At 42.5% G+C, this 26,466-nt stretch overlaps 1 protein-coding gene across 1 annotated transcript in view; it reads left to right on the top strand.

Moving 5' to 3' along the window:
• Positions 1 to 26,466, top strand: part of Fig4 (FIG4 phosphoinositide 5-phosphatase) — a 145,809-nt gene that overhangs the window by 65,751 nt on the left and 53,592 nt on the right. Inside the window, exons 11-16 of the mRNA XM_004660626.3 lie at positions 971 to 1,104; positions 2,788 to 2,904; positions 3,727 to 3,772; positions 10,675 to 10,823; positions 12,314 to 12,480; positions 23,997 to 24,135. Of these exons, the coding sequence (XP_004660683.1) occupies positions 971 to 1,104; positions 2,788 to 2,904; positions 3,727 to 3,772; positions 10,675 to 10,823; positions 12,314 to 12,480; positions 23,997 to 24,135 (752 nt within the window). The remainder of the gene's footprint in view (positions 1 to 970; positions 1,105 to 2,787; positions 2,905 to 3,726; positions 3,773 to 10,674; positions 10,824 to 12,313; positions 12,481 to 23,996; positions 24,136 to 26,466) is intronic.

Here is a 26,466-nt window from a genome sequence, read left to right as displayed (position 1 = left end):
AACTGCAAAAGAACTCTGGAAACATATGCGCCACCATGTGCATCTGGCTTATGTGGGACCTGGAGAATTGAACCTGGGTCCTTAGGCTTCACAGGCAAGCCCCTTAACCTCTAAGCCATCTCTGTAGCTCAAAGCAGATACTTTTAACTGAGAACTTAACTATGTGCTCTGGTGAGAACTGGCCATGCTCTTTCCATTTAAGCCTCACATTAATGTCATAAGGAGATAGTGTTTTTACTTCATATTATAGATGGAGATCAAGGAAAACTGACCATTGTGCCCCACGGCACTAAGTAGCAGTACAGGGCCTTATGGTAGTATGGCCCTGTTGAGAGGCAGCGTAGCATTTAAGGAGATGTGGCAGGCAGGGAGGAGCAGGTAAGAATAAGTCCCAGCAATGCCTCTCAACCTCACTTCATTCTGCCACAGTGTAAGGGAAGAAAGTGCCTGTTGGACTCCCTCACGGGGTATTTTGTGAGCGTGTTTGAAAGCAGACGAGGATGGGGCGAGTGTACTCTGCTAGCCTGTCCAGTAGAGACTGTGTCTTCAGTCCCTGGCCCTCAGCTTCCCCTTATAGAGCAGCTCTTCTACCCGAGTGGGCTGTGGAGTGGGAAGGCCAGGCCTGTGTGGGGCAGCCAAGGCCACAGGCAGGTGAGCAGAGAGAGAGAGAGAGCTATCTCCCTGGCTCTTCAGAGGTCATATCTAATAGATTCTAGTTTAGTGAAGAATTTTTTTGTTTGCATTTATATTATTATCATGTTAATAAGTAGGTCTCATTTCATTATATTTAAAACTCGGGAAAAAAAGGGAAAAAATACCTCAGACATTTTTTTTTTAATCAAAATAAGGTACAGAGCTACTAAGGTTATAGAAAAGTAAAGATGTTTAAAATCTGTTCCTCTAAGGTAATCATAATGCTGACATTTAGGTTGATTAACTTAAACGTTTAAAAAACTTGTTTTTGACAAAGGAACGAGAGAAAAGAAAGCATGAGAGAATTCTGAGTGAAGAACTTGTCGCGGCTGTCACCTACCTCAACCAGTTCCTGCCTCCTGAGCACACCATTGTGTATATTCCCTGGGACATGGCCAAGTACACCAAGAGGTGAGTGTCACCCAGGCCTGCCTAGGTTCCCTCCTTGGTAGCAGACAACCGGAAGCCGCTCTCTGCATGGGGTTGTTCCTTTAACCTCCTTCGTGAAACAAGCTGCTGAAGGGTCCTTGTGAGAGCTTGGACTAAGTGAGTGACAACCCCTTCGCCTGCTCCTTACGTCATTTGCACAATCTGTTCAAAGAATCCAGCCATTTCAGAACATCTCTACTGTCCCTTAAAGGCAGTAGGTTGCCTTTTGGTATTTCATTCTTTCTGATTAATTTTTTAAAAAAATTTTTTTGGTTTATTTTTATTTACTTATTTGAGAGTGACAGACAGAGAAAGAGGCAGAGAGAGAGAAATATAGAGAGAGAATGGGCGCGCCAGGGCCTCCAGCCAGTGCAGACAAATTCCAGATGTGTGCGCCCCCTTGTGCATCTGGCTAATGTGGGTCCTGGGGAATCGAGCCTCGAACCAGGGTCCTTAGGCTTCACAGGCAAGCGCTTAACCGCTAGGCCATCTCTCCAGCCCTCTTTCCGATTATTAAAACTCATTCTCAAATAGCACTTTCGGGCTTTCTCACGTGTAGGTGAACCCGCGGCAACCCTGGCAACAGCAAGTCCAGGCTGCTTGCGGTATTAGCACAGCTCCGCCGGCTGCTTCATTCCTGAATGGTGTAACCTCTGATTTATTCCTGGGGCTGTTCCTTTCCAGAAGTCCTCGCCTTTACGCTGAGCCCTGTTGTCACAGCCCAGCTCCTACTCTTCCTCCTCTGGGGAGCGTCTTGCTCATCTCTCCATTACCTTTAAAGATCTGATTCAAAACATCCCTTCTAAGACATTTTCTTCTCTTTCATTAGACCTCTCCTTATTTCTCATTTCCTGGATGTCACATAAGCACTAGATTTGGTTATTGTGGAATATGTTGTTTTGTGCTTAACTCATGCTTTTTATAAAAAATTATTTTTAATGTTTTTATTTATTTATGAGCAAGAACAAGAGAGAGAGAATGGGTGCACCAGGGCCTCCAGCCACTGCAAACAAACTCCAGGTGCATGCACTACCTTGTGCTTCTGGCTTGTGTGTGTCCTGGGGAATTGAGCCGAGGTCCTTTGGCTTTGTAGGCAAGGGCCTTAACCACTAAGCTATCTCCCCAGCCCAACTCATGCTTCTTTCTAAATTATATACGTATATTTCCCCATAATTTAAGTTGATTATGGTTATAGATTTTCATGCTAGTTTATTTTCCGTTTTTTTCTCCCCTGCCACTGTATAATGTATGTAGTCCTTTTATGAATTATAGTGACATGGCTGGTTTGAGTGAGAGCTCTTGTAGGAATGGTCTATACTGAGATTAAGGAATATACTGATGTTTGTATATTAAGTTACAGGTCTCTTTTGTACACGATGCTGTCGATTGTTGAACATACATTATGTACTTATTTATTATCGTATTTCTATTAAGTATTAACCATTAGATTTAAAAAAGTAAATCCTTGAATGTGATTACAATTGACTGTATTTGCTGTAGCTATACAGGAGATACATATATATGTGTGTGTGTATGTGTATATATACTCACACAGACATATATATATATATATATATATATACACACACACACATACATACATACATACATACATACATACATTTACACACACATTCTTCTGGCTTTCTCTTTGTTTCTTCTCAGTAAGCTGTGTAACGTTCTCGACCGGCTGAATGTGATTGCGGAAAGTGTGGTAAAGAAAACGGGCTTCTTTGTAAACCGCCCTGATTCTTACTGCAGCATCTTACGGCCGGATGAAAAGTATGTATATATTTAAGAACTTAAACCAAGTCTTTCATTATTATGGGTAAAAATATTCCAAATAGGAGAAGTGGAAGGTGGATGGGCTAGTGTCTTGGGGAGGTGAGCTGCTTGGGGGACTGTCCTGAGCGCTCCTGGCTCGCTGTTCAGCATGTGTCCGGGAAGGCCTGTGGTGCTTCCGTACCATGGGATGGAGGCCGTGGGACTTCTTAGCTCTTGCTTTGTGGAATAAAAGTTACACAAAAATATTTTTGCAGAGTAAACTTTTCTGTAGTGAATTACATCATTGAGTATTTAATAGGAACAGAATTTTTTCGGAGTAAAGATGAATGCTACGAATCTTTCTTCATCACTAGTACGTGAGGTGCTTTAGATCAAGGACCTGTGCCTTGCTTATCTTTCAAGAAACCAATATTATATAATCCCAGCATTTGATCTTCAGTTAACATAGTTCACTACAGTGGTTAAATGGAAAAATCAAAATCAGCTACTATTGTTTGTGTCTTTGAAAGTAATGGTCTTGCTGTAGTATGCGTCATTTGGGTCTGGTGTGACTTGGAGTTGAGGGCAACCATAATGTGCAGGGGATTAGACAAAGGCATAGAAGATGTTATTAGAAAGATGTCGCACAGTGCTGAGTGTCAAACGAGACACGGACTTGGGTGAAAGTGAGAGAGACTTTTTTGACCATGGGAACAAAATGCCCAGAGGTACCCCTTCCTGGGCTCCTTTGAGAACATGGTTTACTGATCCATCATGGTTTTTTGCACTTTCACTTGTACTGGAAATTAAAAATATTAAAGCATTTATTTTCAATCACAGGTGGAATGAACTAGGAGGGTATGTGATCCCCACAGGCCGCCTGCAGGTATGGACAGCATTACATTTGTAACGAATACAGTCTGTGTCCATAGAGTATAATATGTTCTATAAGAGTGGATGGACTACTGTCTTGTTTTGTGCAGAATTATCAATCAAGTAAGAATGTTGTTTTGTTTTTCAAGGTACAATGTCGCTCTAGCCCAGGCTGACCTAGAATTCACTATAGAGTCTCAAGCTGACCTCATATTCACAGCAGTCCTCCTATTTCTGCCTCCTGAGTGCTGGAATTAAAGGCACACACCACCGCACCTCGCACCTGGGGGTGGGGGGAGAATGGGCACACCAGGGCCTCTAGTAGTGGCAAGTGAACTCCAGACACATGTGCCACTTTGTGCATTTGTCTTTACATGGGTACTGGGTAATCTGACTCAGGTCATTAGCCTTTATGGACAAGAGCCTTAACTGCTGAACCATCTCTCCAGCCCTGAGAATGACTTTTTTTCATTTTTTTTATTAATTAGTTTTGTGCTCAGTCTGAGAATGATTTTTAAGCCTCATTCTAAGTGTTCAAATCTTACAAAGACATGTAGCTGAAATAATATAGCAGTCTATCTCACAGAGGGATATCTAGCTTAAATAACATAACCTTTGAATTTTTCTTAAATATTAATATTTATTTTGAAAATAGAAAAACAAAAAAGAATATGAAAATCATAAATTAACTTTGGAAAGGTAGTATACATTATATTTAGTAACAGGATTAAAGAACGGTATTACCAATCACTAATATTTGGTATGTACAATAGAGGTGATAGATGATAAAAAGCCCTATATTTTGATAATTTGTATATATAGAAGATGTTAGTTGTTTCATCTTGTTAAGCTTTTCAAATAAATTCAGATATATACCAAGTTTAATGTGCTACTGTGGCAATATTAAAAGAATAGCTCAACCTTAAAGGATTATTAAAATGTTCTTTATTGTTTTAACTTTACCAAGTAATATTTGTTCAGGAATAACACCCACAGCCATTCTTTGTTTTTTAAATATTGACTTATAATTTATTTCTTACATGATCAGGAAATTATCTCCAGTACTTTAATTATATACATATATATACGGAAATATTTAAAAAATTTTTTTGTTTTTTATATTTATTTATTTATTTGAAAGTGACAGACAGAGAAAGAGGCAGAGAGAGACTGAGAGAGAATGGGCATGCCAGGGCCTCCAGCCACTGTAAACGAACTCCAGACACATGTGCCCCCTTGTGCATTTGGCTAATGTGGGTCCTGGGGAATCAAGCCTCGAACCTGGGTCCTGAGGCTTCACAGGCGAGCGCTTAACCGCTAAGCCATCTCCCCAGCCTTATGGTAATATTTTAACAGGTTATACAGATATACTCTTTTATCCCCTTGCCTAGGCTGCTGTTACCCTAGATACCCTCCTCAGTGAAGTTATGGTATTTACTGTGGGGTCATGGAGGCCTCAGTCAATCACATGGGGTAGCATGAGGTGGGGGACTGTGCCTCACTGTATTCCTACCCATTCTGTGGATCTTATAATCTTTCCACTCCCTCTTCCACAGTGTTCCCTGAACCATAACAGGCTTGTTGGCAGTCTGATTTAGTTTTGAGTTCTCTGTAGCCTCTGGATTTCTGCTTTGATGGGTCTTACTGAACACTGTCTGTCACCATCACCCTGAGGCTGGTTGTCAGGCTAGCAGTAAGAGCAGTGTTCATGTCGCTGCTGCTTCTGCAGTTTCTCCTAAGCCCCAGAAGATGTGGCAGAGGTGGCAAGTCTCATGGTGGCCAGTCAGTTATCTTGTCTTGTCTATGGATCTTGGCTCTCTTCCATTTTCTCTACCATCTGTAAAATACAAGATTCCCAACCAAGAATGGGAGCAGCTTGGGTTAAAAGGGGTATGGAAAGTTATTTGAGAGATTTTTGATGTGCAGTCCCACTCTTTTTCTCCAGACAGCAGTAGGGGCTTCTCTCTGAAGTCTATATTTCCTGACCATGGGATTCTAACTGAGTTTCCAGTACCAGATATGAGTTTGTTCCCACTTAGTGGGCCTTGTGTCTAATCCGAGAACAGTTACCCACAATGGCTATGTGCCACTATTGCACAAGTGTGTACTTCTTGTCCAGCTGATTGATTTTATAGTCTTCAGGGTCCTCTGCATATTCCTGCTGTTGGTGACCATTGTCCTCCAGCAGCTCCAGTAAGGTTCTCTAGCACTGTGAGGGCTAGCCAAGAGGGAGCTAGTATCCTTTGATTCTATCAAGGAATCCCCATGTTCTGAGACTGCAGCCTATAGTGTCTTCAGCAGTGAGGTCTTACCTTTTCTCTCTGGCAGGGAATCAAGTGTTTTGGCAATAGTCTACATTATTTTGTGGACCTTGTGCACCTCCCTGGCCAACAGCTCACTGTGGGGTCAACTGAGTTCTGGGCCTAGGATTTTCCAGCCAGAGTCTGTGATTTTTAAGAAGGTTAAGTTTTTTCCTCCTCCTGTTGGGACTGCCCTCCTCTCCCCCTCTATGGGTGGTTATATCTTGTAGAATTGGAATGCTTGTCATGCTGAAGGTTTCTATGGAACTGATTCATGCTGTCTTAACTTTTGTATAATTCTCTTCCTACCCCCAACCCCTCCAGGCCCCTCCCACTCCTGTATTCTGCCCTCCCATGACTTGTCAGGTAGCTTCTCCTTTCCTCTCTCCTTAGTTCTTTCTCTTGGTCTCATTGTAGTTTTTATGCCCATATTCCTGGGGTGCTTAATACAATTTGCACCCATCTCCAATTCATCTCACTGAGGAACCTTCTATGAAAAGAGTACACACAGTATTTGCTTTTCTGTGCCTCTGTAACTGCACTTAGAATGAATTTTTCCAACTCCCATAGAAAAAATTTCATTATTTAATGTTTTCCTTACTGCTGAGTAGAATCCCACTGTGAGTATGTACCACATCTTTATTATCCACTCATCAGTTGAGGGACATCTGGACTGATTCTAGTTCCTAGCTATTGTGAATAGAGCAGTAACAAAAATAGCTGAGCAGGTGTCTCTGTAGTAAAAATGGAGTCTTTAGGGTCTATACCCAGTAGTGATATAGCTGGATCAGATGGTAGATCTATTTTAATCTTTTCCAGGAGTCTCTATTATGATTTCCATAGTGGTTGTGCAAGTTTGCATTACTACCAGCAGTGGGTAAGGGTTTCTCTTTCCCCACAGCTTTACCAGCATTTCTTTTTTTGAGGCAAGCCCAACAGACTGGACTGGCCTTTTTTTTTTTTTTTTTGTATTTTTTAAAATTTATTTATTTTTTTATTAACAACTTCCATGATTGTAAACAATATCCCATGGTAATGTCCTACCTCGCCCCACTTTCCCCTTTGAAACTCCATTCTCCATCATATTCCCTCCCCTTCTCAATCAGTCTCTTTTATTTTGATGACATGATTTTTTCCTCCTATTATGGTAGTCTTATGTAGGTAGTGTCAGGTACTCTGAGGTCATGGATATCCAAGACTGGCCTTTTTTTAATGCAAGAGAGTGAGGGTGAGAGAGAGAGAAAGAGAAAGAGAATTGGGGGCTAGAGAGATGGCTTAGCGGTTAAGCGCTTGCCTGTGAAGCCTAAGGACCCCAGTTCGAGGCTTGGTTCCCCAGGTCCCACGTTAGGGGGCGCACGTGTCTGGAGTTCGTTTGCAGAGGCGGGAAGCCCTGGCGTGCCCATTCTCTCTCTCTCCCTCCATCTGTCTTTCTCTCTGTGTGTGTTGCTCTCAAATAAATAAATTAAAAAAAAAAAAAAACGTTTAAAAAAAAAAAAAGAAAGAGAATTGGAACACCAGGGCCTCCAGCCACTTAATCGAACTCCAGACACTTGCGCCACCTGTGTGCATGTGTGACTTTATGCGCTTGTGTCACCTTGTTTATCTGGCTTATGTGGGACCTGGAGAGTTGAACATGGGTCCTTAGGCTTCGTAGGCAAGCACTTTAACCACTGAGCCATCTCTCAACCCTTTTTAACTTTTTGATGACTACCTTCCTGACTGGAGTGAGATGAAATCTCAGAGTTGTTTTGATTTGCATTTTTCTGATGACTAAAGATGTTGAATATCCCCCTAAGTGTGTAATAGCCATTTGTATTTCTTCTTTTGGGAATTCTCTGTTCAAATCTCTGTCCCATTTAAAAAATATTTAAATTATTTTACTCATTTGAAAGAGAGGCAGATAGATAGAATAGGCACACCAGGTCCTTCAGCCGCTGCAAACAAATTCCAGATGCATGTGACACCTTGTGCACCTGGCTGATGTGGGTCCCGGGGAATCACACCTGGGTCCTTTGCCTTTACAGGAAAGTGTCTTAATCACTTAGCCATCTCTCCAGCCCTCTTATCCTATTTTTTGATTGGGTTATTTGATTTTTTTATTATTTAGTTTTTTTAATCCTTTAAAACTGTTTATTTACTAGAGGGGGGAGAGAGGGAGGAAGGAGAGAGAGAGAGAGAGAGAGAGAGAGAGAGAGAGAGAGAGAGAGAGAGAGAGAGAGAGAGAGAAGGAGAATGGGCACTCCAGGGCCTCTGGCCACTTCAAATGAATGCCAGATGCATGTGCCACTTTGTGCATCTGATTTATGTGGGGCAAGCACCTTAACTGCTAAGCCATCTCTTCAGCCCTGTTGTTTGATTTATTTTGAGTTCTTTGTGGATTCTAGATATTAGGCCTTTGTCAGAGGTATAGCTGGTGATTTTCTCTCATGCTGTGGGATGTCTGTTGACTTTTAGTGATTTGCTTATCTGTACAGTAGCTCTTTAGTTTCCTGTGGTTCTAGTGGTTGAGTATTGATCTAATTTCCTGTGCTACTGGGATCTTATTCAGGAAGTCTTTCCCTACACCTATATCATGGAGTGTTCTCCCTGGTTTTTTCTTCTAGGTGTTTTCAGAGTTTCAGATCTTATATTAAGGTCCATAATCCCTTTAGAGTTGACTTTTCTACAGGATGAGAGAAGTAGGACTAATTTCATTCTTCTACACATGGTTATCCAATTTCTCTAGCACCATTTGTTGAAGATGCTGTCTTTTCTTCAGTGTGTATTTTTTTTTTTCAGTGTGTATTTTTGGCCCCTTTGTCAAAGATGAGGTAGCTGTACTTGCTTGAATTTAGAGATGGGTTGTCTATGCCATTGATCGGTGTATCTTTTTGTCCCAGTATCAACATATTTTGAGTCTTCTCTTTCTTGCTATAGCTTTGTAGTATATCTTAAATTCAGGCATAGTGATACCTCTAGACGTATTTCTTTTGTTGAGGATATTTTTGGCTCTCTGATGCCTTCTATTCTTCCATATGAATTTTGAAACATTTTTTTCTGTCTCTGTGAAGAACATTTTTGGAATTTTTATTGGAATTGCATTGAATCTGTATCCTGCTTTTGGTGGGATGGCCATTTTCACCAAATTAATTTTTTCACTCCATGAGCATGGGAGATCTTTCCATCTTGCTGTATCCTCCTCAACTCTTTTTTTCTCCAGTGTTTTAATCATGAAGTGGTGTTGTATTGTATCAAAGGCATTTTCTGCATCTATTAAAATAATCATGTAATTCTTGTGTTTTAAGTTTATTTATGTGGTGAGTTACATTTATTGATCCATATGTTAGACCATCTGTGCATCCCTGGGATAAAACCTACTTGATCAAGGTGGATAATGCTTTTGATGTGTTCTTGGATTTAGTCTGTGAGGATTTTCTTGAGCAGTTTTGCATCTCATTTCACTGAGGATAGTGGTGTATAATTTTCTATTTTTGTTGGGTCTTTCTCTGGTTTAGGTATTAGAGTAATGTTGGCTTCACAGAAGGAGTTTGGGAGCATTCCTTGTTTATTAATTGTGTGAAATAATTTGAAAAGTGGTTTTAGTTCTTGCATGAAGGTTTGGAAGAACTCATCTGGGTAGTGATGCATCTGGGCCTGAACTTCGTTTTGTTGGAAGATATTTGACTACTTTTTCAATGTTGTTAGAGGTTTGCTGGGCGTGGTGGCACACGCCTTTAATCCCAGCACTCGGGAGGCAGAGGTAGGAGAATTGCTGTGAGTTCAAGGCCACCCTGAGACTACAGAGTTAATTCCAGGTCAGCCTGGACCAGAATGAGACACTACCTCGAAAAACCAAAAAAAAAAAAGAGGTTTGTTTAGGAAGTCTGTTCTGGATTTAGTTTTGAAAGGTGAGATGAGTTACAGAATTCATCTATTTTTCAGGTTTTCCAAATTTTGTGGAATACAGGCTTTTGAAATATGCCCTGATGATTTTTATAATTTCATTGGTATCAGTAGTGACATCTCCACTTTCATTTCTAATCTTGTTGATTTGAGTCTTCTCTTTCTTTTGATCACTTTGGCCAGTGGTTTATCAATGTTGTTTACTTTTTCAAAGAACGAACTCTTTGTTTCATCAATTTTTAAAAATTGTTTTGTTTGTTTCCAGTTCATTGATTTCTGCTTTGATCTTGACAATTTCCTTCCATCTGGCACTTTGGGCTTGTCTTTTCTAGCACAATGGCACAGGGCCCTGCTTGCAGCTGACCTTCCCATTGGTCTGCCCCTTCCCAGGCAGCTGCCCTGGAATGGCCTCTAGCCCTGGCACATGACTCCCACACTCACCTCAGCTCACAACGGCCTCCTGTTTCTTTAAAAGAATTTTAGCCAGGCATGGTGGCGCATACCTTTAATCCCAGCACTTGGGAGGCAGAGGTTGGAGGATCACTGTGAGTTTGAGGCTACCCTGAAACCACATAGTGAATTCCAGGTCAGCCTGGGCTAGAGTGAGACCCTACCTCATAAAACCAAAAAAAGAAAAAAAAGAGAGAAAGAGAGAAAAGTATAATTTTATTATACTATGGAAATGGTTTGGGCAAGTGAATAGTGACTTGGACTCTTATGGGTTTCTCTTTAGACTGGCATTCTCCGGACTAACTGTGTAGACTGTCTAGATCGCACCAACACAGCACAGTTTATGGTGGGAAAATGTGCTTTGGCTTATCAGCTCTATTCCTTGGGATTGATTGACAAACCGAATCTTCAATTTGATACAGACGCAGTCAGGTAAGCCTGGTTTTCTGCTGTTCAGATGCTAGTAATGACAGAAAGCAGACTCCCTGATAATGGAGATTTTTATGACTCATTTCTCTTTTTAGCTTCTCAGAGATCATGTTACTAAATGTCAGAATCCAAATTAATTTGGTAACATTTCTATTAAAGATTTGTATGTTATTGACATGGGTTTTTGCTTTGTTTGTTTAGCTTATATTGATTTTAAATGTACTCTGATTTTTAGATAACCTTAAGTGCTTAGACAAACTAGTAGCTAAAAAAAATCCAGATGGAAATGAGGAAAAATACCCTGCCTTCATACATTTTGCACTAAAAATATAAGGTATATAAGAGATAGGGCCTTCATTAAAGACTGCTGTTTTTTTCCTAGTCCTGTGGTTCTGCAGCATCTCATGAGCTGCTTTTTTTTTAAATTTTTTTATTTTTTTTTTTTGAGAGAGAGAGAGAGAGCGAGAATTGGCACACCAGGGCCTCAGCCATTGCAATAGACCGTCAGGCGCTTGCGCCACCTAGTGGGCATGTGCGACCTTGTGCTTGCCTCACCTTTCTGCATCCGGCTAACAGATCTGGAGAGTTGAACCTGGGTCCTTAGGCTTCACAGGCAAGTGCCTTAACTGCTAAGCCATCTCTCCAGCCCAAGCTGCTGGTTTTTAACAACAAGACGATAACTATTTTTGGTCACACAAGATTTTCCTAAAGACTCAGCTGAGGAAGCAGTTAGCTTTCTTATGACCAGGTCTGCTGCCCCGAAAATGTCCACAGACACTTAATACAAGATTCAAACGTACATGTTCTCAGAAAGAACATAGGACAGTCTGCTATAGTCTCCCTCCGATTTGTGCTTTGAAATCCTCACCCTCACAGTGATGGTATTAGGATGTGGAGACTTGGAAGTGATTAGATCTGAGGGCAGAACCCCCATCATTGGAATTAGTGCCCTACTAAAAGCAGCCACAAAGGCTTTGCTAGTCTCTTCCTCATGTCAGGCACAGTGAGATGGCACCACCTATGAGCTGAGAAGTGACTTGTTGCCCGACACTGACTTCCCCAGATAAGTCTCTGGTCTAAATAAATGTTTGTGGCATATAAGCCACTCTGTTTACAGTTACGTTGTTGTGCCATAGTGGGTTGCTGTCTCTGACCAGAGCACATCTTGTTTTCAAAGGCTGCCCAAGAGAGACTCAAATTCTGTGATGGCAGGTGAACTGATCTGGCAAGCTACAGAATGGCTCAGTGATTAGAAGTGGCTTTCTCTGGCTTGGATGGGTTATGTGTTTGATGCTCTTGTTCTGAGACCTTCACATTTAATGAAATGTCATGACACAATATGATACATTTTGCCTTTGCATTTGCTTTCAAGTCTCTCTAGAATACTAAGAAGAATTCATAAAACATGACTTTTTGTGAATCTGAGGCCCCGGTCAGTGTTTTGGGCATTCATTTTGGCAAGATGTTTTAATGTGAGCTTTCCTTCTGCTAAGGTTATTTGAAGAACTCTATGAAGACCATGGTGACACTCTGTCCCTTCAGTATGGTGGCTCTCAGCTTGTTCATCGCGTAAAAACCTACAGAAAGATAGCCCCGTGGACCCAGCACTCCAAAGACATCATGCAGACGCTGTCAAGGTATTACAGCAATGCCTTCTCAGGTAACTCGGGAGCAGTACATATTTCTAAGACTTACCCTGATATATAGCTTCTCCTCTTGCACACCTGCCTTTTTTTTTTGCCTTTTGACCTTTTGATTAAATAAATTTGAAATCAATTACTTTAAATTTTTAAATAAAACAGACTTCGTGGCTTAGGAGGTACTTAGTAAATGAATAAATGAACATGTGTTTTAAATAGGACACGTTTGCATTTTGCCACCATGTAATGCAACAACCTTTAGTGTCTTGGCTTTTGTTTCTTTTCATGGTTCTCTTTCTGTATTTCTACATGCACAGATTTGTTTGTAAGTGTTGAATCACTGTTTTTTCAAATTGGATTCAAAATTATAGCTTAAGAATGTGAATATTTCTTACTTTTTAAATGCTAGATCGAAATATTAGCATTAAATTAAACTCATGAATTTCATGACTTGGGAATACTAAATTTAACACGCTGTTTTAGTGGTACTTTTTCTGCCTCCAGTATGGTTTTGTTGCCATTGTAATAGATGTCAAAGACCAAAGGGACTGTGAGATAGAGCCCCAGGCACAGAACTTATTCCTTCTTCTCTCCCTCTCTCCCTTCTTTCCTCCTTTTTATCCCTTTCTCCCTCCCTTTCTCCCCCTTTCTTCCCTCCCTCTCTCATCTTTATTTATGAGTGAGTATGTATGTATGTTTATATATGGGCACACCAGCATCTTTTGCTCCTGAGAATGAACATCAGACACATGTGCTACTTTTTGCGTCCAGCTTTACATAGATGCTGGGGAACTGAACCTCAGCAGTCTTTATGCCCCCTTACACAGAATTTATAAAAGAAATGCTCAGTCATCTATTCTGAGTCTTCAGCTATTGAACACATGAAGGATAAAAAAATCCAAAGATGGGGGTTAGAGAGATGGCTCAGCAGTTAAAGGCACTTGCTTGCATGCCCAGTGTCTTGGGTTCAGTTCCCCAGTACTCACACAAAGCCAGATGCACAGAGTAGCCCATGAGAGTGGAGTTTGTTTGCAATGGCAGGAGGCCCTGGTGTACCCATTCTTTCTCTGTCTGCCTCTCTTCCCTCCCTCCCCTCTCTCAAATAAATAAAATATTTTTTAAAAAACGTTTCGAGGGCTAGAGAGATGGCTTAGGGTTAAGTGCTTGCCTGTGAAGCCTAAGGACCCCGGTTCGAGGCTCGGTTCCCCAGGTCCCACGTTAGCCAGATGCACAAGGGGGCGCACGCGTCTGGAGTTCGTTTGCAGAGGCTGGAAGTCCTGGTGCGCCCATTCTCTCTCTCTCCCTCTATCTGTCTTTCTCTCTGTGTATCTGTCTCTCTCAAATAAATAAATTAATTAATTAATTAAAAACAAAACAACAACAACAACAAAAAAAAACATTTTGAGGCTGTGGAGATAAAGCTTTCTGGAGTAAACTGTTTCTTGTGTTACTGCTTCCCCACCTGCCCTGCACCTCAAGTGGAGGGCATCAGCAGGACTCTGGGTGAGCCTGTCGTGACAGCCTGCCTTTGGAGGTAGCCTGTGTGTGTTGGCTTTGGGCTGCTGTGAAGCACGTCTATAGCAGCAGGATGGCCAAGGAGAGTGCATGGTGGGACCTGCCTGCACACTTAGCATGCAGCCTGTAGAACTCGAGTGTTGCTGGTAATCTCATGGGCCTTGTGGAAGAGGGAATTAGCACTGGGCTGTCTTGGGTCCTAGCAGTAAAGCCCTTTAGGGACCAAGAGACCCTGTTAGCAGAAACCAGGAGGTAAATACTGGACGTGTAAGGAACTTCCTGATAAAAATGATGGATGTGCCCACACTGAGGAAATTGTGAGGGTCTCTAGCAATAGCCTCCTCAGAAACATCCATAAAGGCATCCATGAGCATCAGCTCTTGACATTTCTGGGTTCAGAGCAAATGATCTTTTACACTTCTTTTTGTGTGCAAAAATTAGTATAAATTTAGCAGCTTAAAACACAGTCATTGTGTCAGTTTCTCTGGGTCAGAACTCCAGGGACAACTCGACTGGGTGTTTGGCATCGAGTCTCACAAGGCCCCAGATAAGATGCCAAGCAGGTTGCCATGTCATCTGAAGTGTTGGCTAGGGAAGGATCTACCTTCCATCTCAGGTGTTCGCTAGCAGAATTCATTTCCCTGCTGTTCCTTGTGGCTATAGGAGTCATAGCAACTTGCTTCTTCACAGCTGGCAAAAGAGAATCTGTAGGATAAGGCAGCTAGCAAATAAATCTTGTGTAGGGTTACATACCAAGGGATTGACAGCCCATCATCTGCCATAGCCCATTGGTGGTCAGAAGCAAGAGAAGTCTGTATCAGAGCCTAAGGGTGGCTAGCTCTACTGGTAGCTTCAAACCACAGAACTTGTTTGTCCCACAGCTCTGAAAGCTAGATGTGTAAAATCCCAGTGTCAGCAGGGAGATTCTCTCTGAAACCTAACAGGGAGGACCCGTACTTCTTTTTAGCTTCTGGAGGATGCTGGTGATCCTTGGTGGATTTGGTTTCTAATTTTTGTGTATCTTTGCACTACTTCATTTTAGGTGGCCCTCCCACCTCCTCAGTTTCTCCTCTCCCAGACCCAGCTACATGTTGATCACAACAGTAACACCCGAGTTGCCTCATATACCACCCTCCCCTTGTGTCCCTATCTTCATGGTAGTCTCTCTGTGTCTGTCTGTCTGTCTGTCTGTGTTCTTCTTATGAGGACACCAGCTATACCAAGTCAATAGCCTTCTGTACTCCAATGTGATTGCATCTTAATTTGAATACAAAAACCTTACTTTCAAATACAGTCAATTCACAGGCACTGGGGGCTAGGATTTTAAGATATCCTTTAGGAGACACAATTCAACAGATAAGAAGCTGTGCGGAAGATGAAGGGGTATGACTAAGTCATGCTCACCAGTACAGATTTCTCTAGGAGTTGTTGTCCTGAGAAAGGTTTAGAATTGTTCTTATGGAAAGGGCATCCACTCTTCTGCCCCTCCTGTCATCATAAAAGTCATTATTGACACTTGAGTATCAAAGCTGTTTAATAGAAGACAAGTGAGGGTAAGTGTGCAGGTGTTATATATATGATTTAAAAGAAAGGCATAATATAGAAAGCAGTGGTTGTCATGAGAGATCACTGTGCACATACAGAAAGGTAAGGAAAATTAGGCAATCTGAAAGATGAGCTATTATGAAAGGTATTATATTATGAATAATGTGGCTGAAACAGCCTTCTTTAAGAAGCATGATATCACTGGCTGTACACCTCGTTTAAAAATTACAGTGAGTACTATATAATAATGATAACATACAACAATTTTCTTTCACGCATTAAAACTTTTTCACATGTAACCAATCTCATTATGCTGTGACTCTGAAAAGGAAGATAGTTATTGATTAAGAAAGTAGGAGGGCTGGAGAGATGGCTTAGCGGTTAAGCGCTTGCCTGTGAAGCCTAAGGACCCTGGTTCGAGGCTTGGTTCCCCAGGTCCCACGTTAGCCAGATGCACAAGGGGGCGCACGCGTCTGGAGTTCATTTGCAGAGGCTGGAAGCCCTGGCGCGCCCATTCTCTCTCTCTCCCTCTATCTGTCTTTCTCTCTGTGTCTGTCTCTCTCAAATAAATAAATAAATAACAATTTTAAAAAATTTAAAAAAAAAAGTAAGAGAGGGCTGGGTGTGGTAGTGTACGCTTTTAATCCCAGCACTCGGGAGGCAGAGGTAGGAGGATTACAGTGAGTTCAAGGCCACCCTGAGACTACATAGTGAATTCCAGGTCAGCCTGGGCTAGAGCAAGATCTACCTCTAAAAACCAAAAAGAAACTAGAACAGTGAAATTAGGTAGAATTTGGAATTTTGCCCTTGGTTTCTATAAGCAACTCATCTGACCCTCTCTCAGGCTCATTTTATTTTTTTGATTAAAAAAATTTTTTTTTAAATTTATTTGAGAGTGACAGGGAGGAGGAGGAGAGAGAGAGAGAATGGGCGCGCCAGGGCTTCCAGCCTCTGCAAACGAACTCTAGACGCGTGCGCCCCTTGTGCATCTGGCTAACGTGGCTCCTGGGGAATCCAGCCTTGAACTGGTGTCCTTAGGCTTCACAGGCAAGCGCTTAACCACTAAGCCATCTCTCCAGCCCTCTCAGGCTCATTTTAAAAAGTGGGCTTAAAGCCAGGCATGGTGGCACAGGTCTAGATCCCCAAGAGGCTGAGCCAGGAGGAGAGCTTAAGCCGATGAGTTTGGGCCTGCACAATATAGTAAGACCTTTGTTTCAAAAAACAAACAAACAAACAACCCCAAACCAAACCAAAACAAAACAAACCTGGGGCAGGAGAGATGGCAGAGGCACTTGCCTACAAAGCCTCATAACCTGGGTTGGATTCCCCAGTAGCCATGTACAGCCAGATGCACAAAGTAGTGTATGCAGTGGCTAGAGGCCCTGGTGTGCTCATTCTTAGTCTCTCTCTCTCTGTATAAACTAATTAAATGAATAATAAATTTTTCAATAAAAACTTCTAACTGGTCCCCTCGGCAGGTGGAGGACACCTTCTAAAAAAGCACAAGGACCAAGTTACTCCACACTAGGTACTATTTAAATCGCTTTTTTTATTCCTTTAACAGTCTTGTTAAACTGTTTCTACCTTTTTTTAATTCCAGATTTATAATCCAGAATTTTCCTGCTAAAAATTGTTGAATTTATATTGCATTATAAGAAAATAGATGCATTTCCGTGCTTCTTTTCTACATGTATATATGCACACGTGTGTGCGATTTAAATTAGTGACTACATGTGTGTGCATACATAGCAAGGGGACCATGTCCTCCACGGAGATCATTTGACAAAATCAAAGCTCACAGGGTGAAGTACACAAGCTCACCATATCCAGAGAGACCTGACACCCTCGTCTTCCCTCAGGCCTACAGCCCGCAACCTCAGCTGCTGACTTGGGTTCACGTTTCAAAACTGGGAAAACAAAGGTAATGGGGAGGGAACTTCCTTCACTGTCACATGCAGAGCTGCAGGCAGTCTCTGCCTCACACGGTTATACTCCTGAGAGTGTCCCTCCCTCAGTTGCAGCCAGACCTTCTGCTGTTTCGGAATAGTACTCTTACTCTCCCCTTTTATATGCACTCACTTCTGCACACACCCGTTTCTCTCCGTACTGGGTCACTTCCACTAACGTAAAAGCACACCTTCATCTTTCCCGTCCAGCCCGTCTTACCCTAGTCCCGTGCCCTCCTCCAGTCACAGTGCTAGCTCTCGGCTTTCCCTAGGAGACCCTCCAGACCGAGTAGCACGTGTGTCTGCTCCTCTGAGCATCTGGGACGCTGAAACTGCTTCTCAAGGTCACCAGCAGTCTCCGCTTTGCCAAATCCATTGGTTACATCTGTCTCCCTCTTCCTCAACCATTCAACAACTTTTATTCCAGCTGACCATCCCTCCCCCCACCTGCCCCTCTGCTGACTGTGGTTCTAGATTTAAACCTTCCTCCTCTACCTTTATCCTAGGCACATCGTATGCATTTGCCACCCAGATCTGTATCTAACTTTGACTTCCCCATGAGCTCCAGACCCATCCAAATACCTATCTTGCATCTCCTCTTGAATATTGTATTCATTTTCCATAGTAACCGGGCACAGCATTACTCGGCTGAGAAGGCCAAAGTCAGATGAAATCAAGTCAGGGTGTCTCTCAGCCACTTCCCAATTAAATTCAGGTTCTGGTAGAATTCCATGAAGTTGTGGGGACTGGTGCCCCATGGTCTCACTGGCCGTTGGCTAGGGATGGTGCTCAGATCCTAGTTGGGGCTGTTGACTTATGACTTACTCTGTTTCAAAGCTACCAGTGGTACGTTGAATCCACTTTGTGTTTTGGTCTGCAGTCCTCCTCTGTATTCCTCTCTGGCCTTTAAAGGGATCATATAAAGGCTGGAGAGATGGCTTAGTGGTTCAGGCACTTGCCTGTGAAGCCTTAGGACTCAGGTTTGAATCCCCAGTACCCATCTAATCCCAAGGTGGCACATGGATCTGGAGTTTGTCTGCAGTGGCAGGAGGCCCTGGTGTGCCCATTCTTTTAAACATTAAAAAAAAAGGGAGTCATATAATCACAGACAATTTGGAACAGTTTCTCTATGTTGAAGTTGGCTATTAATAATCTCTGTTGTACTTACAAAGTTCTTCTTGCAAGATAACAAAATATTTATAGTTATGATACTAGGGAGCAAAGGTCTTGCAGGCCAGATTTCTTCCTATGATAGATCTCTAATAAACTAGCTATGCATTGTGGCTTACACCTGTAATCCCAGTGCTTGGAAGGCTGCGGCAGGAGGACAGGAGGTTCACATTGCTGGCAGAAAACACCTGACCAAGAGCAGCTTGGCTGGGGGGGGGGTGGGAGGGGGGGTGTGCTTTATTTTGACTTACAGACTTGAGGGAAAGCTCCATGATGGCATGAGCAGAGGGTGGACATCACCTCCTGGGCAACATCAGGTAGACAACAACAGCAGGAAAGTGCACCAAACACTGGTAAGGGAAAACTGGCTACCATACTCATAAGCCCGCCCCACTGATCCACGGCCTTCAGGCGGTGTTAATTCCCAAATCACCATCAGCTGGGAGCCTAGCAGTCAGAACATCCACCACTGTTGCACCTGGCCACACAGTCAGTACCTCTTAGCAACTGTGGGGCTCCCAGCTCATCTCTACGTCCGCTCTCCCAACCCGGCTCCTCATAGCAACGCGCACACGCACACAGCTAAATTAGGTCCTTTGTCTCCCCCTTGTAGAACCTTTCCAGGAGCTAGCAGGAGGCTCAGTCAGTAAAGAGCTTGCCTCACAAGCATGAGGAGCTGAGTTTGGCCCCAGTGTCTGCCTGCATGCTGAGCATGGGGTTGCACATCCGGCATCCCAGCTCTGGGGAGGTAGAGACAGGCTGCTCCCCAGGGCTTGCCAGCCAGCCAGTCTAGCCTAAGTGGTGAGCTCCAGGCTAGCTGGAGACTCCATGTGAAAAAGACGTGGACAGCACAGCTGAGCTTGACACCCAAGGTGGTTGTCTAGTTTGCTCACGCGTTCACATGCACATATGTCCCCACAAGCATGCAAACACCCCTACACATCCATATCCCCATGCGCGCTACACACGCACATCAAAAGCTAAAAGCCAGCAGATGCTTTCCAGGGTTTCCCACTGCGTTTCCAATCAGTACTCGCCATGACCTCAGGCCTCCTGGGACCTGGCTGCCTCTGTCTGGGGCTCTGTGCTTTCCTCTCCTGGCGCTGGTCAGCCTGTTTTCCCATCAGACCTTTGCAGTTGTGCATGAGCAGGGCACAGCCCTTGGGGCTCTGTGTGACCACTCCCCTTCTGGGCTCGCCGTCCACTTTCTGACCCCTTAGCACCTCAGCCTCCGCCTTTTGCTGAAGCTACACCTGCTGACAGTACCTTTCCCACCATTGCCTGTATATATTTTCGTGTCTCACTGTGAATTATAAGCCCCCAAACCAGGTCCTTGTCAGTATTGTTTCTCCAGTGAGGGACATGTTAGGTTCTTGAATGAATGAATGATTTTTTTTTCAATTATTAAGGTAGATGTGTTAATTTTAGAAAGTACAGAATAGCTCCCAAGTAAATCATATAATCCCACCTTCCAGAGATAGCCACTCATTCATATTTAGGAGAATATTATCCGTTGGTTTTATTGTACATGTAATTTACAATCTGCTATTGCCCTTTTAGATAGTGTGAATAATCTTTATGGCCTTAAATATTCTACAGTATGATTGCTTAGTAATGTTATGTTGCTTTATCCTTGAGAAGCGTCACAATTGAGTTCTTTCTCATTGAACACCCGGAGCATGTATTGTTTTTGCCTTAATGAATCAGTTGCCTTTCTCATCACTGTGACAAAATCCTTGACAAGCAAAGGAGGAAGCGCTTGTTTTGGTGTGCGTTTTCCTACGGTTCCTACTGTGCTTGTTTGGCTCTGTGTGCTCGGGCAAAAGGTCACAGTGGTCATCTTGGGACTGTGCTGAAAAAGCTTCTTCAGCTCGCAGGGGACATGGAAGCAGAAAGGAGAATATAGGCGGGGTCGGTCCCAGCCCCCAAGGACACGCCCCAAGGACAATAAGGCCCCACCGCCTACTTTTTTACCACCTCCCAATAGTATCAGTAATGGATTGCTGCTCATCATAGGATCTATTGCCTCTGGAAACAGTTCCACAGCTATGCCTAGAGGTGTACTTTCCTCTTAAGGAATTTCTTTTTTAAAAAAATTTTTTAAAAATTTCATTTATTTATGAGAGAGAGAGAGAGAGAGAGAGAGAGAGAGAGAGAGAATGGGTGTGCCAGGGCCTCCAGCCACTGCAAATGAACTCCAGACGCTTGCACCCCTTGTGCATCTGGCTAGCATGGGTCCTGGGGAATCGAGCCTTGAACCGGGGTCCTTAGGCTTCACAGGCAAGTGCTTAACCGCTAAGCCATCTCTCCAGCCCTTTCCTCTTTAAGGAATTTCTTAAGCTGATCAAGCTAACAATCAAAATGGCCCATGACACTGCACGCACAGAAAGGCTTAGTCAGTTAATGCCCTCATCAGCAATATGTGAGTACCCAATTTGAAGAGTATTTGCCAGTGTAGTAGAAAATTTGCACTGGTTTGGTAACTAAGGGAAGTTGCAGTGTTGTAGATTCTTTTCAAAGTGATCTATCTGTCCCTCTTGCTCTCCTAGCAGGAGGCTATCTACCTTCCTTACATTCATTAGCATTTGTTTCCATGTATGGTACAAGGTAGGGGTTCTAACTCCATTGTTCCCGCTCCCTAATAATTAAGAAGTACTACTTATTGAATAATATTTCCATCTAATAATATGTTCATCATAAACATAATAGAATAACTAATATTTTAGTTCCAGAATTGCAATATTTATAACTAATTAAAAATTATATTCAGACCTGATGTATTTAAGTATAATTAATAACAAAACTGTTTGGTGCATAATCATTTGAATGGAAATTCAACCGTTCTTATTGTTTCTGCTTTTAAAGCATATTTGAGTGTGGAAGTAGGTAATCATTTTGTTCTCTTGATAGCCACAACTACAGAAGACCAACCTGTGTTCAGCTGTATCCATATCCAGCATGCTACCATCCTCCTGAACAAGGGTAGCTTATTTTGCAGTCAAAGGGAATCAGATGATCTTCAGGCTCATTAGAGTGCCCCAAGCTTGTTAGTGACCATAATGCCACAGATAGATTTTAAGTTCACTATTGTCAAGAAATCACTCTGCTTTTGTCAAGGGTCATCCTTTCTGAGGAGGGGAAATGTTTCTCATGCCTTACTTTTTGTCATACTTGGTGACATTAAAAAGGAGTTGTGGGCTGGAGAGATGGCTTAGCGGTTAAGCGCTTGCCTGTGAAGCCTAAGGATCCCGGTTCGAGGCTCGATTCCCCAGGTCCCACGTTAGCCAGATGCACAAGAGGGCGCAAGTGTCTGGTGTTCGTTTGCAGTGGCTGGAGGCCCTGGCGCGCCCATTCTCTCTCTTCTCTTCCTATCTGCCTCTTTCTCTCTCTGTCACTATCAAATAAATTAAAAAAAAAAAAAAAAAGGAGTTGTTCTTAGAGTCAAAGGCTGAAAGAGACTCCTTTTGAAAACATGACTGAGGAATGGAAAGCTCCTTAGAGTAGTAAGATATGCTGAGGCACTGCATGAAGTGAACGACTCATTGCCGTGAAGTCTATTCAAGAAGCACAGAAAATAAAATTACTAGAAGAGCGTCGTGTTTACTTTTGTGTGTGTGAAGAGGTGTGATGTCTCCATTGTCTAATACTTGATGTTTCCTTTCAACAAGTAGAAAAGAAACCTGCCCCAAATATACTCAGCATATAAAATACATCCCTTTTATATATTTTATGTATTTTAGCCTGAAAGGTAAGTTCTGTTTTAATGGAATGCTTCCTGTCAAAATATTAATGAGAATGCATATTTGATCTGCTGTATTTCATTCATTTGCTTTTGCTAAATGATCAAATAACCCATACTAATTTCAGATGTATGTATTCACTATAGCTGTTGGAAGAAAATTGATTTTATGATAATGCTACCTTATTCCCAAAGCAGTCATTTCTGCCCTGCTTCTTTTCAGTGCCGCATGCATTTTCCGAACAAGGTCATTATTTATATTGCGAATGTCTGTGAAACTCACACATCCAGGGCTCTGAGGCAAGAATGGGGAAAGAATAAAGATACTGGGCATGAAAGCAGCATGGAATGGGAATGGTGTGTCAGGAGACAGTGTTAGCATTTATGCCAAAATATGATAAGGAAACGGAAGAGGAAGTAGTGCTTTTGTTATTAATTCACAGTACAGTTTGAAAGGTAATTTTGTAGCCGTGGAATAGCTAGAATGAGGATGTTTGTCTCATGTCCTTGCTGTTTTCATCATCATACAAGAGAACAGGCCAGCTTCACAGCAGAGAGACACAGAAAATGTAAACATGGCCGCTAAAGGATAAACATCTTTTCAAGGATTAAAAGTGTTCAAGGTTGTACAACAGAATTTAGGAATTGGGTCATTTTATTTGTCTCTGACAACTCTGTTTGTCTTTCAAGTATTTCCTTGAAGTAAATTAACAAATGGTGAGGATGTGTTTTTATTTTAAAAATAAAATCACTCTGTGGCAACTAAATTTTTTTTAATTTATTTTTGAGCACAGAGAGAGAGGGAAGGAGAGAGAGAGAGTATGAGCGCACCAGGCACTCTTGCCACTGCAAACAAACTTCAGATGAATGTGCTACTTTGTGCTTCTGGCTTTATATGGGTACTGGGGAACTGAACCCAGACTTTACAAGCCAATGCCTTTAATCACTGATGTATCTGTGCAGCCTGTGGCAGTTCTTAAAAGATTTTTAGTTAATGTTCAAGAAGCAGTTTATGTCTGCTCTCCCCATGCATGTATCATGAGAAGTGTAGGGCAAGAAGAAAGTTTTCTGAAGGAAGACTTAAATTCTCAGGATATGAATAGCTGTTTTAAATTAAGTGTATGGATATTGTTGCAGTCCAGTTCACATTGCTGTTAGAAATCACCCAACCAAGATCAGCTTCTGGGAAAAAGAGATTTATTTTGGCTTACAGGCTTGAGGGGAAGCTCCACGATGGCAGGGGAAAATGATGGCATGAGCAGAGGGTGGACGTCACCCCCTGGCCAACATAAGGTGGATAATAGCAACAGGAGAGTATGCCAGACACTGGGAAGGGGAGACTGGCTATAATACCCAAAGCCCGCCCCCAACAATACTCTTCCTCCAGGAGCCATTAATTCCCAAATCTCCATCAGCTGGGAACCTAGAATTCAGAACACCTAAGTTTATGGGGGACACCTGAATCAAACCACTACCGATATGAATGAAGTTTGAAGTAGAAGCATGCCTCTTATCCTCAGAGATATGAAACTGCCCTCATCAGTGTCCTCCTGAGAAGATATTCTCCTGAGGTGTCAGTGTCAGTGGCGAGTTTTCTGAAATACTTATTTTTGCTTTTTAGATGCTGATAGACAAGATTCCATTAATCTCTTCCTGGGAGTTTTCCACCCCACAGAAGGGAAGCCTCACCTCTGGGAACTCCCAACAGACTTTTATTTGCATCACAAAAATACCATGAGGCTTTTACCAACAAGAAGAAGGTATTTTTCTTCCCAGTCTATCATGTGAACTCAGATGTGATGTTATTTTGAATAGGTGGTTTTTGGGTTTGTTTTAATTTGGGGGATATGAGCACACGTAATATGTAGTCAGGCTTACCATGATTGCCCTCAGTTCAGTGTTGTGAATGTGCCAGTGGTCAGCCAGGAAGCAGTGGTCAGCAGCTGGCATTGCCCATGTGCCCTGAGAAACAGATAAAGCTTCAGTCTCCTCATTGATCACAAGCGCATCTGCACTCAAGCAAAGTGACAGGATCACACTTAAGAGTTTCACATTTGCCAGAAGCACTCAGGAAATCTAAGGTCCCAGGGTCCCATCCTGGAGTTTCCAAGCGTGGCATCTAAGCAGAAATTACTCTGTAACATCAGAGTTACAGAATGTTCCCTAGTATGCTTCCCTCCAGGAAACAGCCAACTCTGGTGACACTTATCCACACAGGAACCCCGAGCAGCAGTACTGGTGGTGGGAACCCCTCCAGTGACTCCTGATACTTTTGGCTTTTTGAAGTCATGCACCAGTGTAGGCATGGTGGGACATGTAAGAGGCTAAAACAGGAGGATCACTTCAAGTTCAGGGGTAGCCTGGACTAATGGTGTGTTCTAGGCCAGCCTGGACTACATAGTAATACTCTGTCTCAGCCCTCATCCCCCCCCACCCAAGATAATTATCAAGAGAAATGACCTGTTGATGTGAAGCGTTTGAATATGGCATCCAGCAGTCTCTTGACCTCCAGGTTATTTGGAAATGAGTAATCACTTTAGGCGTGAGGCCTTACACGAGTTCTTGAACCTCTCTGGGCCTCATTTTCCTCATCCACAAGACTTCAATGGCCAGACACACCTCACAGAGTTACAGTGAGGAATTAATGAGAACACTCTTTAGGATCTTTGATGAGTCATGTATTGTTATAATCAATTAGGCCATGTACACAAAATTTGAACATACAGGAGTTTGGAAGTTGGTTCATTTCTGATCAGTGTCCCATTGTGTCTTTTTTTCATGCAGCATCAGATCGATGTATGCAAAGTTGACTCACAGATCCTAGGAGTATTGTCAGTGTTGATTGTGCATACAAACCACTAATAACTGATGTGTTGATTGTGTGTACACACTCCTAATAACTGATGGGTTAGAAAACTCTTAAGAGAGGGGCTGGATATATGACTTAGAGGTTAAGTTACTTGCCTGCAAAGCCTAAGAACCCAGGTTCAATTCCCTAATACCCATGTAAGCCAGACACATAACGTAGCACATGTGTCTGGAGTTTGTTTGCAGTGGCCGACCCCTCCCCCCACAAAAGAGAAAATAATAAGGGAGTTATTGAGACTGTTTGTATTGCAGTGGGCATGTGTAAAATATAAGGGAAGTCTCAGAGTGTATGGTGTACATAGTCCTCACCTCAGTTCTAATCAGTGCATATTACCAGAATGACCAGCTTAATTCTTGAGCTTTCTTTCCCTGAAAAGGAGGCACTGCCAGTTTTACATTGTATTTATTATTAATAAATGGTTAGTTATGTGAAGTTATACTGACAGCTAATTTGAACTAATTATTTTATGGGAAATGAGTATAAATACCCGTATAGAGCTTTGCTGATCATAGTTGACTCTAGGTAAATTGTTAAAGTCAGGTTTGCATTGCTGGTACAAATCACCTGACCAAGAGCAGCTTGTGGGAAAAAGAGGTTTATTTTGGCTTATAGACTCGAGGGGAAGCTCCATAATGGCATGAGAAAACAATGGCATGAGCAGAGGGTGGACATCACCCCCTGGCCCACATAAGGTGGACCATAGCAACAGGAGAGTGTGCCAAACACTGGCATGGGGAAACTAGCTATGACACCCATAAGCCCATCCCCCAAAATACACTCCCTCCAGGATGCGTAAATTCCCTAATCTCCATCAGCTGGGAACTTTGCATTCAGAACACCTAAGTTTATGGGGGACACCTGAATCAAACCACCACATAAATGTAATGGTGTTTCTGAAATGGTAGATTACCCAGTATTGGAGCTATATAACACGGAAACAGCCAAAGCTTCCTTTTCCTACCGCAAATTATCTGTGTATTTAGAAGTATATTTTAAACTACTTGCTTGAGTTACATAACTAAGGTAGATGAAATTTTAACATCTTGGAAGACCTACTGTGTCAAAAGATCTGCAAACATGTTTAAAAGGAGAAAAAAGTTAGCAACATCTTTTATCTGATGAAGTGTACAAATCCACTTTTTGAGGGGCTAGAGAAATAGCTTAGCAGTTATGGCACTTGCCTACAAAGCCAAAGGACCCAAGTTCAATTCCCAGGACCCAT

This window comes from Jaculus jaculus, chromosome 7 (genome assembly GCF_020740685.1).
Source record: "Jaculus jaculus isolate mJacJac1 chromosome 7, mJacJac1.mat.Y.cur, whole genome shotgun sequence".
NCBI lineage: Eukaryota > Metazoa > Chordata > Mammalia > Rodentia > Dipodidae > Jaculus > Jaculus jaculus.
Note: the sequence above shows the minus strand (reverse complement) of the source record. Positions and strands in the feature narration are given on the sequence as shown.